Source organism: Triplophysa rosa, linkage group LG20, assembly GCF_024868665.1.
Source record: "Triplophysa rosa linkage group LG20, Trosa_1v2, whole genome shotgun sequence".
NCBI lineage: Eukaryota > Metazoa > Chordata > Actinopteri > Cypriniformes > Nemacheilidae > Triplophysa > Triplophysa rosa.
The window spans coordinates 736,902-756,206 of NC_079909.1; the positions used below are offsets into that span (position 1 = coordinate 736,902).

General features: G+C 44.0%; 1 protein-coding gene across 8 annotated transcripts in view; it reads right to left on the reverse strand.

Annotated features, from left to right (window-relative positions):
• arfgap1 (ADP-ribosylation factor GTPase activating protein 1) overlaps nucleotides 1-18,824 on the reverse strand; it is a 58,276-nt gene extending 39,452 nt beyond the window's left edge. For 6 of the 8 annotated variants that reach the window (XM_057362853.1, XM_057362848.1, XM_057362851.1 and 3 more), the window contains exons 1-2: nucleotides 18,537-18,824; nucleotides 18,098-18,160 (exon numbers count right to left, since the gene is read on the reverse strand). In XM_057362853.1, the coding sequence (XP_057218836.1) occupies nucleotides 18,098-18,157 (60 nt within the window). In that variant the 5' untranslated portion in view covers nucleotides 18,158-18,160; nucleotides 18,537-18,824. The remainder of the gene's footprint in view (nucleotides 1-18,097; nucleotides 18,161-18,536) is intronic. The other 2 variants (XM_057362852.1, XM_057362849.1) reach the window with 1 other exon arrangement.
• Between the last annotated feature and the right edge of the window lie 481 nt (nucleotides 18,825-19,305).

The window sequence follows — 19,305 nt, forward strand, 5'->3', positions numbered from 1 at the left end:
CTCAGCTGATTCTTTTCCCAACCATTTGACTAACAAGTCCAATTCTTCACTAGGTGTCAAGTTCAAACCACTTACAGCATTTTGAAAGGACCGCTGCCAGGCTCTGAAACTTTCCGGTTGGTCAATGAACTGTAATAAACCAGTGTTAACTAGTTCCCGACGAGCAAAATATCTGACAAAGTCTGAAATGTCTTTCTTGTCTTGTTGAGAAGGTTGAAGAGTTGGACTCGTCACTGGGAAAGGCAGTGTACTGCTTTGGGTGAAAAATGTGTGCCTTCTGCGCTGGTTATCATCTTGAGTGTTACCAGGAAGATGATTCATGGCTGGTGAGAATTGTGATGGTTGAGCAGAATCTCTTTTTGGTTGCATATGATAAAATTCAGCATCGTCTGAGTAACTATCTGCCATGAAACGTGTAGCTGGAACAGAATGTTTGACTGATAACTCTGTGTGAGGCTGTATGGTTTCATCTGGAGGGAGTGTCTCTGCTTTTGATGCTGATTCTATGACTGCTTGTAGATTCATCTGTTCAACATATTCACACTTTCATTGCATAACATCCACCGGAGCTGTTTCCAGTGGAGGATCCTGTTTACTATGGACGCTAGTGTCAACAGCTGCTTCTAGAGCTTCTGCTTCGGCTACAGCTGCAGCAGTTTCTCTCTCTAACACCATTTTATCCATTTTTGCTTCCAATTTTGCTTTCTCCACCTTTATTTTTTCTTCCTCATCTGCATACATTAAACGTGCCTTGGCTGCTTCCGCTTTTGCTCTGGCCATTGCAGCTGCAGCATTTGTAGAGGAGCTCCCGATCGTGAAATTGACCATTCTGATCTGGTTTTGCGTGAGGGTGTGGACTCCATTACGCACACAATACTCTTTCATTTACTGGAATCTTCACAAAGTGATGCTGTAATTTTTCTGCAGCTGCTTTTTCACTGTACTGTCCTCAACTCGTTTTCTGGTGTTTTGACAGTCAGATAAACTCCCTTCCCTCACACGACTCTGAAGACAAGAAGCTTGTTTGCCCACAGGTTTATTGGTTTTGGGTATGGAGTGAAACTACAAATAAACAAGTAAACATATTTCAACAATAATAATAATGTCAAGGAATTAACAACAATTACAGCATCATATCAACATCCACAATAGTGTAATACTCTGCTTGCAAATAAACATAGCATTTTGTAATGTACACAATGAATACAGCGATATTACGCTAGCACAATGTGGCTAATGCACTAGCCAGACGGAAAATTGTCAATAATTATCTTAAACTGGAACAATTCACATTTCTCGAAGTACTGTATAATGAACATCCATGTAAATCTGGTAAATACTCACAAGCAATGCTGTTGCAATGTTAAATATTACAGAAACATATGGCGATTACAGAGAGCCATCGTTAACCGTGGCCCGCATGGAGCACTCACTACTTCCTGATTCAAGTGAATACCAGAAAATCACAGAACTAAAGCAACGTCAAACTCGCCACTAGATGGAGCTCTAAACCATAAATAGTGAACGGCAGAATTAGTGCAATGGATAACATTAAGGAATTACAGACAAACAATTAAGTGTATTTTCAAATTAGACACAACATTTAGAATCTGTAACATCAAACTTGTTCCAGTACACTGTAACTCAGAGAACAGAGCATAAACTTAAATAATTTAAAGTGCTTGCGTTGAACATATTTGTTCCAAACGAAAGTAAAAAAACTTTCTTTTACATTGGCTACTGTGTATAGACCCCCTGGTCCCTACACTGATTTTCTTAAAGAGTTCACGGACTTCTTATCGGACCTATTGGTTAACGTTGACAAAGTACTAATTGTCGGAGATTTTAATATCCACGTAGATAGTGCTCATCATACATCATCTAATCATACACTAGACTTGATTATACCTCAAAGCGACGATGTCACCGATAACCATCTTATAACATGTACACTGCGCACTGCAGAAATCAGCCGTATAACTCGTTATCGACAGGGTAGAACAATTACCTCGACTACAAAAGATAGTTTAACAAAGAGCTTGCCAAATCTGACCCCTTTAATAACCTTACCAATAAATACAGAATCGCTCGATGACATGACCAGCAAATTGTGCACAATTTTTTCTAATACATTAGAAGCTATCGCACCTATGAAGTAAAAAAAGATTAATGAGAAAAACATAGCACCATGGAACAATAGCACCACTCGCGCCCTTAAAAGAGAAACACGTAAACTGGAGCGCAAATGGAAACAAACCCAATTAGAGGTCTTTAAAATTGCGTGGAAAGAGAGTGCAAACTGTTATAAAAAGGCACTAAAAGCAGCAAAGGCTGAGCACCTCCGCAACCTCATAGAAACTAACAAAAACAATCCAAGGTTTTTATTTAGTACAGTTGCTAAACTAACAAATAAACAGACTTCACCTGACCTGGTTATTCCGCCGCACCTTGGTAGTAATGAATTCATGATTTTTTTCCCTATACCAACTAAATTATTAAAAGAGTTATTACCTGTTGCAATTGAGCCCATTTATAACATTATCAACTCGTCAATTAATCTAGGCCATGTCCCAGGACCCTTTAAGCTGGCCGTCATTAAGCCTCTTATCAAGAAACCAAACTTAGACCCCAATGAACTAGGAAACTATAGACCGATTTCAAATCTCCCTTACCTGTCTAAAATGCTAGAAAAAGTAGTGTCCACTCAGTTGTGCTCTTTCTTACAAAATAATGACATAAACAAACAGTTTCAGTCAGGCTTTAGACCGCATCATAGCACTGAAACTGCGCTCATAAAAAAACACAAACGACCTGCTTATAGCATCAGATAAAGGTAACATCTCACTCCTAGTCCTGCTTGACCTTAGTGCTGCGTTCGATACTGTAGACCATAAAATACTTCTAGATCGCTTACACAATTATACCGGTATTCAGGGACAGGCACTACAATGGTTCAGATCTTACTTATCAGACAGACATCAATTTGTCCATTTAAATGGGGAATCATCAAATCAAACGCAATTAAATTATGGATTACCTCAGGGATCGGTTTTAGGACCCTTGCTATTCTCCATATACTTGCCATATATATGTCTTTGAATGGCTCCTTTCCGAGCGCTTGCGCAACCAAACCCGGAAGCACGTGAAATGATCATTGCATTGCACTCTCTACAGAGCGCTTACACAGATACACATGGAAGCGTTTGATTTTTACTTTGATAGACTTTCAAACGCTTCCGTGTGTATCTGTGTATCCAACATATCCGATGACCTTAGAAACACAATAGCCAATCAGAGGTCTTCCATAATCTGTTCAACAGCGCTCAAAATGATAGCGGGAAATGCAAGTATCGTCACATTTACACTGCGTTCCAAATTATTATGCAAATGATATCTTTCTCTGGTTTTCCTAATTTGTCGATGCAAATGACAGTCAGTATAATTTTCAAGTAATCAACAGTTAGGGTACATTTGGAATTTTATTGAACAAACCTCCCACTGACAACAGTATTTATTTAAAAAATGAAAAACTCAAAATGCACTGTTCCAAATTATTATGCACAACAGAGTTTGAAAACATTTCATAGGTTGTAAAAAACTGAAAATGGTCATTTGTTGAATTTGCAGCATTAGGAGGTCATATTTACTGAAATCAAAAGCTATTTCAATCAAAAACATCCTAACAGGGCAAGTTACATGTTAACATAGGACCCCTTCTTTGATATCACCTTCACAATTCTTGCATCCATTGAACTTGTGAGTTTTTGGATAGTTTCTGATTGAATTTCTTTGCAGGATGTCAGAATAGCCTCCCAGAGCTGCTGTTTTGATGCTAACTGCCTCCCACCATCATAGATCTTTCGCTTGAGGATGCTCCAAAGGTTCTCAATAGGGTTGAGGTCAGGGGAGGATGGTGGCCACACCATGAGTTTCTCTCCTTTTATGCCCATAGCAGCCAATGACACAGAGGTATTCTTTGCAGCATGAGATGGTGCATTGTCATGCATGAAGATGATTTTGCTACGGAAGGCATGGTTCTTCTTTTTGTACCATGGAAGAAAGTGCTCAGTCAGAAACTCTACATACCTTGCAGAGTTCATTTTCACACCTTCAGGGACCCTAAAGGGGCCCACCAGCTGTCTCCCCATGATTCCAGCCCAAAACATGACTCCGCCACCTCCTTGCTGACGTCGCAGCNTGAGATTGATTTCAGTGATCCAAAGAGCACTGAGACACAATACCATCCATAAGTTTAATTGAACAATATAAAATTAAATGTTTACGACACTTAAATCCAATTTGCATAATAATTTGGAACGCAGTGTAGTACCGACTGGTACCGGAGTTTGGTATCGTGACAACACTAATGCAGATGATACTCAGCTATATATCTCATCAAAACCAGATGATTCCTTCCAGCTATCCAAATTGGCAGAGTGCATCGAAGATATAAAACATTGGATGACTTGTAATTTCCTTCTTTTAAACTCTAATAAAACAGAAATATTACTTATCGGAGCAAAGACACAAGCAGAATATTTAGGATTATACCTGCAAATTGAAGGCTGAATTGTTACTTCAACGACTACTGTTGAAGACCTAGGCGTTATATTAGACAGCAACCTGTCATTTGGAAATCACATCTCAAATGTCACAAAAACAGCCTTCTTCCACCTTAGAAATGTTGCCAAATTATGAAATATTCTATGTGTTGCTGACACAGAGAAGCATATTCATGCATTTGTGACCTCAAGACTTGACTACTGTAATGCACTACTTAGTGACAACCAAGAATACTGCTTAACTATTGATGGATGTTCCATAAAACCCTCGTCGTCAGCTAAGAATATTGGCGTTGTATTCAATAGCCACGTTGCCAACACCTGTAAAATTGCGTTTTTCCATGTTAAGAATATATCTAAACTACGTCATATGCTGTCAGATGCAGAGAAGTTAATTCATGACATCAAGACTAGATTACTGTAATGCACAGTTAGGTGGATGCCCTGCAGGCTTATTACAAAGACTCCAACTGGTCCAAAACGCGGCAGCTCGAGTTCTTACACGTACAAAAAAGTATGAACATATTAGCCCGGTTCTGTCAACCTTGCACTGGTTACCTAATAAAGCATCGCATTAACTTTAAAATCTTGCTTATTACCTATAAAGCCCTACATGGTTTAGCTCCTCAGTACTTGAATGAACTCCTTTTGTATTACAGTCCTTCACGTGCATTACGCTCTCAGGCGTTCTGTCAGTTGGTAATACCTAGAATTTCAAAATCAAGTGCAGGTGGTAGATTCTTTTCCTATCTAGCGCCTAAACTTTGGAATAGTCTTCCCTGCACTGACCGGGAGGCAGACACACTCTGTCAGTTTAAATCTAGACTAAAGACGCATCTCTTTAATATTGCATACACTACTCTTCCATAATATAAATCCTCTGAGGGTTTAGGCTGCATTAGTTAGATCAACTGGAACCAAACACACAACTGATGTACTTGTTGCATCAAAGAGTGCAGAACAGTACTCTGCTCTCAGCCAGTCTTGTCTCATTGTTCCAAGGTTACCACAGCGAGCAGGATGCAGTCCATGGCCTGACCTGATGGTGGAGTGGAGAATGGGAAGCGGCGACCTGACAAGAGCTGAGATGATAGAGCTGGATAAAGAAGGACGCGGTCACTTGACACGTCTTCATTACAAAATTTCAAATGCTATTAGATTATTAATGAAAATCTTAAATCTATAATTTACCTTATTAGTAAGTTTATTTATTTTTATTTAGCCTTGTTGTGCAAGCACTGTGGAGCTTGTGCAGAGGCAGCAGCTTTTGGATGAATGATATTGACTTACAGCAGCAATAGTTTACTTTCTCTTGTTTAAAAGGTTGCGGTGGTAAGTAACAATGTTGCCAACTGCACTGAACATACACTCTGATAGAATGTTAATTGCAGTCACACATGAGCATTTTCTAGACACGTAAGCTTCTGTTTTTGTCCACAAATACAGTTTGTCATAGATAAAGGCGCAATTCACAAGCGCATCACAAGCTCTCTCGTGCACTGAAAACTCAAAGCCCGCACATTATAAAGTCTCTCTAGCTTGAAGAAAAGCCAGAGCCGTGCGCATCACAAGCTCTCTCGTGCACTGAAAACTCAAAGCCGGCACATTATAAACTCTCTCTGGTGCAAGGAAAAGCCTAAGCCGCGTGCATTGCAAGCTCTCTTGCATGAAGAAATGCGCAATGCGCGTTTGTAATATTGATTTGCAACATATATTGGCAAACAGCCAACTATCGTCTAGGGAATCAGCTATCGCCGATAGGTCTGAGGATCGTCGATACACGATAATATCGTCTATTGGAACAACCCTAATCCAAGACCAGTGGTTTTTCAATGTGCATTGATGGTTCTATGATTGCTCCTTCAATGCAGGGTAAAAGCTTGGGGGTTATCCTTGACAGTACTCTGTCTTTTGAAGCACACTTTAACAAGATCGGCTTACTATCACATTCGTAATATTAATCGCCTTCGCCCCGCCCTCTCGACAAGGAGCACTGCTACTCTGGTCCATGCTCTCGTTACCTCACGTATCGACTACTGCAATGCTCTTTTCTATGGTCTTCCCCACAAACTCTTACACAAGTTACAGTTAGTACAGAACTCTGCTGCACGAGTAATCACTAGAACTCCCAAGATGGATCACATATCTCCTGTTCTCCAACAACTTCACTGGCTTCCTGTTACACAGCATACTGGATTTAAAATCCTGCTTCTTTTCTATAAAGCTCTTCATAACCTGGCTCCATCCTATTTATCAGATCTACTTTTAGCCTATACCCCCTCTCGAACTCAGATCATCATCTACATACTCCTTAGTTCTTCCTCGGATGCGCCTGGCTTCTATGGGATCTCGGTCTTTCAGCTATGCTGCTCCTTATCTGTGGAACATGCTTCCACAGGACATTCGCAATTGTGACTCTCTCACTACTTTTAAATCTCGTCTGAAAACATATCTTTTTAGGCAGGCATATATGTGATATTTTATATCACATTTTATATCATATTTTATATCATATTTATTTTATGTAAATTGTTTTATGTTTCTATTGCTTGTATGGTGTCCTTGAGTGTCACAGAAGGCGCCATTAAATAAAATGTATTATTATTATTATTATTAAAGACACATCTTTTCAGCCAAGCATTCACTTAATACATAATATGTTAAATTAATTAATTAATTAATGAACAGCAGCTACGCTAATTATTCTCTTTTTGCCCATCCCGAGGTATGGAGAGATTATGCCAGGACCAGATGAACGTCATATGCACATCCCAGGGCTCTAGAGTGCGACCAATTTGGTCGCACATGCGACCTAATTTCTCAATGGTGCGACTAAAAAAAATCTGAGGTCGCACCGGTGCGACCAGCCGTTCGAGGGAAAAAAAGTCTCTGCGAAAGTCTCCCTGTGGTTCAACAGCAGACACATTAGGCCCATATCATGGTCTAAACCAATCAGAGATAGTGAAGGGCGGACCCCCCTCTGATTGGTCGTGGTCCAGATATTCCTGTACGTCTGTGTACGTTTGAAAATGCTGTGCTGCAGTCGGACAGAGAGGTGAGTAGCCTACGCCCGTCAGATAAACAGAGTGGATGTAGCCGCGGATGATGAGAGAAGATGAAAAGAACGATTGACAACTTTTTCGTTAAGAATGTTAAGTTAAGGCCTGATCCGTCCAAAAATCATAACCAATGTGTGACACGCTAGACTGCGACTAAATGGTCTCATTTTGCGACAAATTTTCCTGCCAGTGCGACAAGTTTTTCTTAATGGTCGCACCGGTGCGACTGTCAAACTGATCAATATATAATTTTTGCGTATTATAAATTTAATGCGCAGAAATGTTATATTGCGCAAGCTGCGCATTCAGTCACTCATTTTCGTCTCCCCTCCTTCAACCATTTACTTATCTATCAGTGCCTCGCCCCCAAAGACGTAATTCGCAGGTTACGGGTATGAGGCGAAGGACCGAAAGAGCAGACGAGTGAAGCGCTCAATCTTGCAACTTAAATAAATATGCAGAATACAAGAATTTCCCCCGCTAAGGTACAAAACAGCAAAGATAACGAAATGTGTTGCAAGTATTGTATGCATGTGAAGCTAATGCAGGAAACACGTGTTTAAACTTTAAGCACTGAACTATTGTATAAAGATCTCTAACAATACTGCAAAGCATACAAAACGTTATACATGCATATACGCTAAATTCTATTTATTTGTGAGTCGCTATTGATAGAAGCCAAACGTGTATCGATGCAGCTTTCATGAAGAATAATCACTAAAAGCCTTCAGGTCTCGCGGGTTGTTTGAGATATGTGCGCGCCCAGAGAGTCAGAGCACAAACTACTAAACGGAGTTGTCTTTCATGCCTTCTTACTCTGAAACGGACATATTAACACAAAATAACCTAAAAATTCCCATATTAACAAGAAACCTTGTAAAGGTATTCAGTTTGTTTCGTGACCAAACAGTTGGGAAACAAAACACGTGTTCCAGTATATTGCGCAAGCTCTTAAAGGGTCAGCAGCATAATAAAGATCTCTGTTTATAATTTTCATCAAACAACAACGGACGGGCCCAAAAACACTCACTGATATTAAAGGAATTGTGTTCTCTTATAGGAGTCGTTCACAACAAATAAAGGAAGAAAGTAGCTTTAAGAAAGATGTGCTTTAAATATGGTAAAGTGTTGAAAGAGAGTTTACATATACAATAAAAATAATTCAATCATAAAAAATGATTTGTATTAATTTCTAATTGATTTATTAATGTATTAAACACATTTTAATGAAGTTTTAGTGATTCTTTTTTCTTACCTCACCCCACAACTCTGGTGCTATCAAATTAAGGGCTGGTGCCACCAACTGAATAACTTGGTAGCACCAGTGCCACCTCTCTCAAGTGTTAGTCTAGAGCCCTGCTTTCTTGTAGAATTGTGCTTCAAATAAAGAACTTTATGTTGACCAGATTGTTAGTTAATCATTTACAAGTCAATATTGCCTATATGGACAGCGATTTATAAAAAAGGTGAACTTGTAAAACTGCGGTGTTAAATGCGATGTGGTCGAAAATTTGGGTGCACCTAACTTTTGTGCTGGTGCACCTAAGAAAAAAAGTTAGGCGCACCAGTGCAACCAGTGCAAAAAGTTAGTCTAGAGCCCTGCATCCCTAACTAGAGATTATGCCAGCTCCATCTGAACATCCTGTGCCATCCTCCTGCAGAGCCTGACTGACCACCCCAGCTCCATCTCAGGCAATTCCATCCCCAACCAAGAGCAAAGACGGATTACTTGTCACATTAATGCTAAATTTATAATGATTAGTATTTAATGCTAAACTTTCATCACATGACAGCAGTTTGAAGTTATAGCTGCACTCAGTTACATTATGCCATTATTATTTTCCTTGCTTATAACATTCCTCTGTTGCCTGATATCGATAAAAAAATAAGACGAATTAGACCCAAACAGTTTCAACAAATGAAACTTCTAAAATCACAACTAATAAACGCTACCTTTTCTTCGTAAACATTTACTCAGTAACTTTTAATCAAAGTAAATGAGTGAAGCTATGACACGTCAGAGGAGATCTGGCCCTCCCGGCTGAGACTGGTTTCTCCCGAGGTTTTTTTTTCCTCCATTTATTTATCATTGGAGTTTGGGTTCCTTGCCACAGGGCATTGTTGGCTGGCTTGCTCACCGGGAGACTTCTGATATTAGATATTACTTACTAGAATGATCTTGTTTGTTCTATAAACACGATGCACTGTGCTGTGTTTTACATTTTCTGTGTTTTTCTGTTTTTCTCCTGTAAAGCTGCTATGGAACAATCCACATTGTGAAAAGCGCTATATAAATAAAATTGAATTGAATTGTATGTTTGAAAGATCGACCAAAATGCATCTTAATACCAAGTATAAACAGAGTCCGACCCACAGATACATTTAAGCAGGAAGTGCGAGTTGCTCCGTCTCACGCAGCCTCAGAGGGAGAGAAATTCTCCTGTACAGAAACAGTATTGATAACGTCAGAGTTGATCTAGCTATAAAATGCAGACAACTGTAATAATTTTGCCGCTGGGCTCGTCACCATGTTTTGGTACCCGTGCATAAATGTAGCCTAAACTATGTGGTTGAAGGCTCGCTAACAATAGCGGTCCAAAAAGTTACTAGCATTCTCAAGTAGCATCATATTTAATCAATGAAATATACACAATTATTTAAATCTTACAGTTTTCTTGTGAAGTTATCAGGTAGTTAAAAAGTTAGCAGGCAGAGGGACATCGCAGTGTTATACCGCAAGAGGCAGCGTCGCGTGCTCCACAACAACGCTTACCTGCTCACAGATCCACTTGCCTGTTAATCGGCCTAGTTTGCAGCACAGTTAGCCGATGCCGATCAATTAAAAAATCCCCCAAATCGGCCAAATTATAATTATAGCCTATTTTATATTAGGCTGTGTACCGTACTAAATGCTTAATGTTGCTTAATCTATTCAGACCAAATGGCTCAAAATACTATAGCCTACACCTAGGGCTGCAACCATTGCTCGAGTAACTCGAATACAAACGCCCCAAACCTTTGTTTAATCCATTTAACTCACACGGAGCACCGCGTTTCCCCACGGACCGTGATTAACGTTACTGACGCACAGCCCGCAAAACTCTGGACATGTTATGTACGGGCACGGGCGATTTTGGGATTGGTAGGCTGTCGTGACAGCGTCCACAATCCAGTGCGCCAACCTTTGCTTGAAGACAGCTCGCCCCTTCTGCTGACCTCCGAAACAGACAAAGAGCTGATCCGAGCTCCTGAAGCTCTGCGTGCGGTCTAAGTAAAGGCGCAGCGCGCGAACTGGACACAACACGGACAGGGTTGGGTCTTCCTCCCCAGTGGGGAGTGCCTGTAAGTTCACTACCTGGTCCCGAAAAGGAGTGGTGGGAACTTTGGGCACATAGCCGGGCCGAGGTGTCAGGATAACGTGAGAATCCCTGGGTCCGAATTCTAGGCAGTCAGGGGACACGGAGAATGCCTGTAGGTCTCCTACCCTCTTGATAGAGGTGAGCGCCAACAGGATAACTGTCTTCATCATGAGATGAGGAAGAGCGGCATCCCCTAGGGGCTCAAAGGGGGGCCTGGTGAGACCTGTCAGGGCCACATCCAGGTCCCAAGAGGGTATGGAGCGCAGACGAGGCGGATTCCGCCTCCTAGCGCCCCTTAGGAACTTAATGACCAGGTCGTGCTGTCCTAGAGACTTTCCAGCAACTGAGTTGTGATGAGCGGCAATGGCGGCTGCACACACTTTCAGTGTGGAAAGGGAGAGGTTAGTCTCGAGTCTCTCTTGTAGGAAGAACAGCACGGTCCCGATCGCACAACTCCGTGGGTCTTCTCCTTGAGAAGCAAACCAGGTTGAGAAGAGGCGCCACTTGTAGATGTAAAGTCGCCTAGTGGCTGGTGCCCTTGCCTGAGATATGGTCTCTACCACCGCCGGGGGCAGACCACTCAGGATCTCCTCGTCCCGTCCAGGGGCCAGACATGGAGGTTCCAGAGGTCTGGCCTGGGATGCCATAACGTGCCCTTCCCCTGGGAAAGCAGGTCCTTCGTCAGGGGAATCGGCCAGGGGGGAGCTGTCGTCAAGAGCTTTTCCCCCCGAGAACCAAGTCCGGTTGGGCCAATGTGGCGCAACGAGTAACACTTGATGCTCCTCTTCCCTGACCTTGCACAGGGTCTGTGCAATGAGGCTCACTGGGGGGAAGGCGTACTTCTGCTTGTCTCGCAGCCAGCTGTGCGCTAGGGCATCCGTGCCGAGGGGTCCCTCGGTCAGAGAGTACACCAAAGCGGGCAATGGGTGGTTTCGAGGGAGGCGAACAGGTCCACCTCGGCCTACCCGAACTGCACCCAAATGGGCTGGACTGCGCTGGGGTGGAGTCGCCACTCTCCGCAAGGCATCAACTGATGAGAGAGCGCATCGGCTGTCTGGTTCAGGTCGCCTGGGATATACGTGGCAAGCAGGGAGCGGGTCACCTGCTGACTCCACCGGAGGAGGCGTCGGGCGAGTCGTGTTAACTGCAGTGAGCGAACGCCACCCTGACGATTGATATACGCTACTGCAGTAGTGCTGTCTAACCAGACCAGCATGTGCTTGCCCTGCACGAGAGGTTGTAGCCTCTTCAATGCGAGTAGCACGGTCCACAACTCTAGGCAATTGATATGCCAGCGCAGGTGGGGGCCCGTCCAAAGCCCCGACACTGCGTGCCCGTTGCACACTGCAGCCCAACCCTGCAGGGAGGCGTCCGTTGTCACCACGACATGCCTCGTAACCTGCCCCAGGGGAACCCCTAATAGAAGGAAGGTCATGGAAGACCAAGGGGTTAGGGTGCGTCGGCAGAGAAGCGTAATCACCATCCGCCTGCTGCCGGTGTGCCACGCTCTCCAGGGAACTCGACTCTGAAGCCAGTGTTGGAGCGGTCTCATGTGCATCAACCCGAGGGGTATCACCGCCGCCGAGGATGCCATGTGTCCCAGGAGCCTCTGAAATTGTTTCAGGGGAAACGCTGACTGCTTGAAATGTTCCAGGCAGTTCAACACCGACTGGGCGCGTTCTGTGGACAGTCGCGCTGTCATGGTGACAGGGTTGAGTTCCATACCAAGATAGAGGATGCTCTGCACAAGGGAGAGCTTGCTCTTCTCTCGGTTGACCTGTAGCCCCAGTCGATCTAGTTGCCGGAGCACCAGGTCCTTGTGTGTACCCTGTTGTTGTCCCCTCGCGAGTGTGCCAAGATAAGCCAGTTGTCGAGATAGTTGAGTACCCGCACACCTCTCTCTCTGAGGGGAGAGAGGGCGGCTTCCATGATCTTCGTGAAGACTCGTGGGGACAGGGACAGACCGAAGTGGAGGACTCTGTACTGATATGCCTGACCCTCGAAAGCAAACCGTAGGAACGGGCGATGACGAGGGAGAATCGAGACATGAAAGTAAACGTCCTTTAGGTCGATTGCCATGAAACAATCCTGACAACTGACAGATGTTAGGATGCGCTTCTGCGTGAGCATCCAGAACGGCAGCTTGTGAAGGTGCTTGTTCAGGGTACGCAGATCTAGGATGGGGCGCATCCCCCCGCCTTTTTTGGGGATGATGAAGTAGGGGCTGTAAAACCCCTTGGACATCTCGGCTAGAGGGACGGACTCGATCGCACCCTTCGCCAGAAGGGTGGCGACCTCGCCCTGTAGTACAGGAGCATCCCGGCCTCTGACTGAGGTGGCGAGGATGCCCCGAAACTTGGGCAGGTTTCTGGCAAAATGGATTGCGTAGCCGAGACGGATCGTTCTCCTCAGCCACCGTGACGGTGTGGGAAGCTCGAGCCAAGCTCCCAGGGACCGCGACAGGGGGACTAAGGGTACGATCTGCTTCATCGACCCCCCGGGGGGTGGTTCGATGGCTGGCAGTGCGGGTCTCTCGCCGGGGGTGGACCCCCGGGAAGAAGACTGGCTGTGCTGGTTTGCCTGCCTGGCGATGCAGCTCCATGCACCGTCGATTTCAGAGTGTTGAGGGCTGCAATGTACATTCAATGTTGCGCCTCGCCAAGACGCAACGTCGAGTTGCCGAACACCGTCTGACAGAGGGTGAGAGTGGCTGTGAAAAACACCCAGGGAGATTGGAAACTCTTTTTGTGAGAAAGTGGGAGCTAGGCCCCCGTAGGGGCAGGAACTGTCCCGGATCGACCGTCCAGCGATGGTATGGCTGGGATCAGGCCCGATGGTGACAACCTCACTGGGATCTTCCCGTCAGGGTCGCTTCTTCCTCGAAGGTTGCTAACGGGGTGGTGGTCTCCTCTTCGATGTCCTCTTCCGGGGTGCCGCCTAGGTAGGGAGCGCCAGGACCGGAGCTGGCTTCGAAGAGGGCCGGGGCTGCTGGGGAGTAGAGGCCGCAATGGATCTCGAAGGCCTGTTGGCGGCCGAGTCACGGCGGGGTAGGATATGGCTGATCAGCTCCATCTGCTTCTTCACTGCTGAGAACTGCTGAGCGAAGTCCTCGACAGTGTCACCAAACAGCCCACCCCAGGATGGCCATGGCGTGGAGAGAGGAGGCAGCTTGGCCCGCGGCAGCTTGGCCCGCAGCAGCGTAGGCCTTCGACACCAGTGATGACGAAGTCCTTCACGCCTTGGACGGGAGTTTCGGTCGACCTCTCCAGGTGGATGCCGCCTGCGGGCACAGGTGCACCGCGACTGCGCGTTCCACCTGGGGCACGTTGACGTAACCCTTAGCTGCCCCACCATCGAGGGAAGAGAGAGCGACGGAACTGGTTTGACGTGTACGTGCCGAAAAAGGGGCGTTCCACGTCTTTGTCAGTTCCTCATGCACTTCCGGGAAGAACGGAACCGGGGTTGGACTCAGAGCCCAAGAACCATGTATCCAGCCGCGAGCGCTGGGGGAGAGGCACCGGAGTGCACTCTAACCCAATGCTCACGGCGGCCCGGGAAAGCATGGCCGACATCTCGAAATCCGCCTCCTCCTGAGCTCGACCCCCCTTGGGGGGGGAGCTGCAAGGAATCGTCGGGATCGGATGCTAGCAATTCCCTCTCCGATGCTGCGATTGACATCTCATCTTCCTCACACATCGTGTCCGAATACGTGAAGGAGGATGCAGATGGTGTAGTACCGTCTGCTAGGGAACGGTGAGGCGAGCAAGACGGGGTGCGAGCGGTCCGCGAGCGCTTGGCTGACGGATTTATGCTCGCAGAGTTCCCCATATCACTCTCGCCGCTCGCCTTGGCGGACGGAATGGCCTTAGCCATCCTCGTCACAGCCCGGGAAGCATGCGAGGTGGTGGCTGGTTCTTGGGAGAAGACAGCCACCCGTGACCGCAACGTCTCCATGACCATCTGCCCGCAGTGCGGGCAAGATGAGTCCACGAAGGCTGCCTCAGCGTGCTGGATACCCAAACACTTGAGACAGACATCGTGCCTGTCCCCCTCCTCGATGAGGACACCGCACCCACGAGAACAGCGGGACATGCCACGCTGGAGAAATTTGCTCTTTTAGAATGCAGATGGTGAGGCACCGTCTGATGGCTCGAACACCTCTGGAACCGCTGAGACGCCCAGGGGAAGTCGCCGCAGGAAGGGACAGTCCGCTGCACCACGTCGTAGAACCGGCAATCTGGAGATTTGCTAAGTAGCAAGAGTTGATCTTCATAAGCGAAGGCTCCGAAGAACAAAAGGTGAATGAATGAAGCACGCCGTCTCCCTTTTATACCCGGATTTCCGGGGGCGGAGTCCGGCATGCAAATTTCATTCGCCAATTTTCATTGGCCTTTTCTAAGTAGTCGGAAGCGATTGGTTCTCAGGGACGAACCTCATCTGTCGGTTCGACACAACGTCGAGAGACCGACAGTAAGGGAACTACCGGTTTTCATTTCTGCTCTGACAACCGCGAGACTGTGACAAACAGCATGTGTGTGCATTAGAATGGTGAGAAAACATTGTGCTTGGTACAATCCTTATCTTTAAACCAAACTTTTAGGACTTCAGCCGGCAAAGTTGATCCTGTCTGACTAGTGCAGTACGTATTACGTCTAAAGTCTGAAAGCGGTCTTTGTGGCTGTTTAAACACATATGCACCTGACATATAACTATGTATTGAGCAGTGTAGCACGCATGCGATACAGTTTTGCAGGTGCATTAAACAGAGCCGCTTGTTTGTGTGAAGTGCGTTTGTCGTTGTGCTTGTTTCTGTGTGACATTATGGCTAAGCTTTTTTACTTAGTTTAATCTATTTTGTGAGTGAAACTTGTTTTCCGGCTGCATTGAGTCCGTATAACTAGATGCGGACTTGTGGACGCCGAATCCTGTTATTTACACATGCCATCTGGCTGTTTTGCGTGTCTGAGGGAATGAACTGCACAGTTTAACGTGCTACACGTGTGATGCTCATGAATTTGTCCGCGTCTGCGCTGTACGAGGACATGAACACATGAGCTTCATCTGCAGAGTTGCTCTGAGAGTTTATTTCAGAACATTTTACTGAGTGAAGCTAACACACACTAAAAAATAATCGTCTTCCGACGACCTGCCAAAATAAAAGTCGGGTTAACTACAGTAGTTTTATGTGGACAAATATATTACTATTTAATAGTAAACAATTAAAAAACAGAACTTTGAAAATTTAAAAATAATTTAGGTAAACTAAATGCATCATGCATAAGCTGAAGTTTGTATGTATGTTTCTTATTTATATATTTGTATTATATTGCATTTTGAATGTAATATGGCAATGGAATGTACTAAATGACTTTAGTTTTCACAGATAATAATGTATGCAATTACAGCAATAAATATGTTAATTTTTCTAAAAAGAAAACAAGTTAGTGATTCGTTTTAAGAGACCTGTCTTGTTTTCTCTTGAATATTAAGAATTGCTCTTTAATAAAGAAAAAGTTATTGTTATCCGAATACTCGATTATTCGAATTACTAAAATAATCGATAGCTGCAGCCCTACCTACACCTTTTTAATAAAGCGTAGGCTATACAGAAATGCGGAAGAGCACTGAATATGAACACAAAGCTATAAAACATAAATTTTAGGATGTCCTGCCGTATTGCTCACATAAGAGCAGAACTAACATTGAAGGAAAAACAATGACACGAGTAAGGTAGGTGTCTATGTTATTGCAGTATACTGGAATTTCTAACTTCCATACGATACCATGAAAAATATCGAAATACTATACCATTTTCGATACCACAGGTGGTTACTGCCATAACGCTAAAGACCTAACTTTTTTTTTTTATTATTAAAAGTTAAATGAAACTAGACAATGAGGTCTATTTTTACATCATGTATTAATTGTTATGTATGATTTGTTAATCTAATGTCAATTTTACTAATACATTTACCAGTACATTTACTATTTAAAATCAAATGTTGTATTTGTTAATATTCATGGACCAGAGCTTACATAACTAACATTAAAAAAGATAAATAAAAACTTGAACAAATGTATTGCTCATTGTTTGTTAACGTTAGTTAATACATTTATGTGATGAACAGATTTTAATTTGGCATTTATTCACATATAATCATGGAACGCAAGTGTGCCTGTGTGTGCATTCCAGCCCAGCATAACAATTAAACAAACCTGCGTTACTAATTCCAAACCATCACGTCCTTTAAATGTGCGCTGTGTGGCTTTAGTGAAGTTATTAGTGAGAAATAATGAGGCAGGGTGAGCGTGTGAAGGAAAGAGAGACTTTAAAAGGACACTCACCGAGAATGCATTATTTCCATTGCAGTGTGGCACTTTCCTTTTTCTTTTCTTTTTTAAGTAAACATGTGCTTGTTTACATTAGCAAGTTCTCGGGTCGCAACCAACTTGTTTAGGTGCATACCGCCACACTGTAACAGTAGCAAGTTGACACAGCAATTTCTGTTATGTAAAGCAGGTCTTGAGACCCTTTGTCACAAAATGTAGTTGTTGAGGCAAGAATGTATGTGTTTAAAGTTTGAATCTGATGTCAGTTAATAATAACGTCTATTTGAAAATGATCTTGGACGGTTTTGGAAATGTGAGCTCCAGGGGATCAGCGGGCGATCATCGCTCATGTACCCCGCTCAATGCAGCCTCACATCGACAAGCGCATCTGAAACTCACGGATGGCTCTAATGCCTCTGTAGCGTTTAAAAATGGTCTCTAACGGGCGGTCTTTGGTCTTCTAAATCTATTATTTGTTCCTGGGCAAATAGTTTTGACTGAGGGCAAAGTTAAAGGCGCCATTCCCCGTGATACCATTTTTTAACCTTTAGTTAGTGTGTAATGTTGCTGTTAGAGCATTAACAATACCTGCAAAATGATAAAGCTCAAAGTTCAATGCCAAGCGAGATATTGTCTTAGATATTGGTTGAGATTAATGGTTGGGGTTAATGTCAAGCCATGAGTATGTGTGGAGATCATTCATTCAACATCACAATCTAATTTTTGACAGATGTGGCTTCAGAGGAATATATGATATAACAGTTAGATATATAGGCCATTGACTCACATTGTTTTCATCTTCTGTGCGCACCTCCTTCAGCACGCTTCTTGTTCTGGGACTGGCCATTTGCTGTCAAACACACATCTTAACATATTAAAACACATTATTCATGACTGAATGACACAAGATGACAGTGACATTGTGTCGTAAACCCCTGAAATGACCGTATACACAATACATACACACACACACACACACACACACACACACATACACATATATATATATATATATATATATATACACACACACACACAGTAAGAATAGACAGTATTCGATGACGTTACAACGACAGCGAGTGTATTGAGAGTAACGTAATGTATATCTGTCAATCACATAACATCACATGAGTGGATGATAAGGACAAGTAAAAAATCCCGTCTGATCTTATGTGATGAATGCACGTGTGTATGAAGGTGTACTGATGTAACGTTAAGTCTCTTACCTCGCGTACGTGTGTTTTATCAGTTAACGTTATAATAATAATGAAGCTGCCGATGAGGATGATCTCTAGCCGGATTTCATTGACGTGACACACACAGACTGATGACGTAATAAAGAGCCAATCCGCGTGTCTATTGTGTAACTAACTCATCGGTAATTGATCAGTCTCGTTTACTGTTCATTTCTTTCTCAATAATGTAATGTTACTGCTGATCATTGATCATTGCTGCGCTGGCACACAGCGGCATTCTGGGACATCCGTATACGTCACTGCCGTAGCGTCAGCTCTACGTCAAGAGTTGAGTTAAGGCGGACACCCCACCCACTCCAGCAGTAGTGAATGTATGGAAAGCTGTTAGGGCCAAAAATGCCAACTGCCGCTCACTGCAGAGAAAATGGGTGGACGTTAGACGGCCAGAGAGCAGGAGCTACAGATCACGTCCAGAGAGGAGGAGCTTTACGTCACGTCCAGCGAGGAGGAGCTACAGATCACGTCCAGGGAGGAGGAGCTTCACGTCACATCCAGCGAGGAGGAGCTACGTGAGCTTCACCTCTATGGGTCGTACTTTAACTTCCTCTCTTTAACTTTTGTCATGTTTTCATGACATTGTTTCTATGACAAACAATATAACTTACACTATCTGCACCCCTGCTTTCGTTCCCCCCACCATATTAACGCTATTTGTGAATCATATAATATATAACATATATAATTTGTTAATGTAATAAAGTACGCTGATATGGTTTTTGCTTTGCCCTTACAGGTGTGA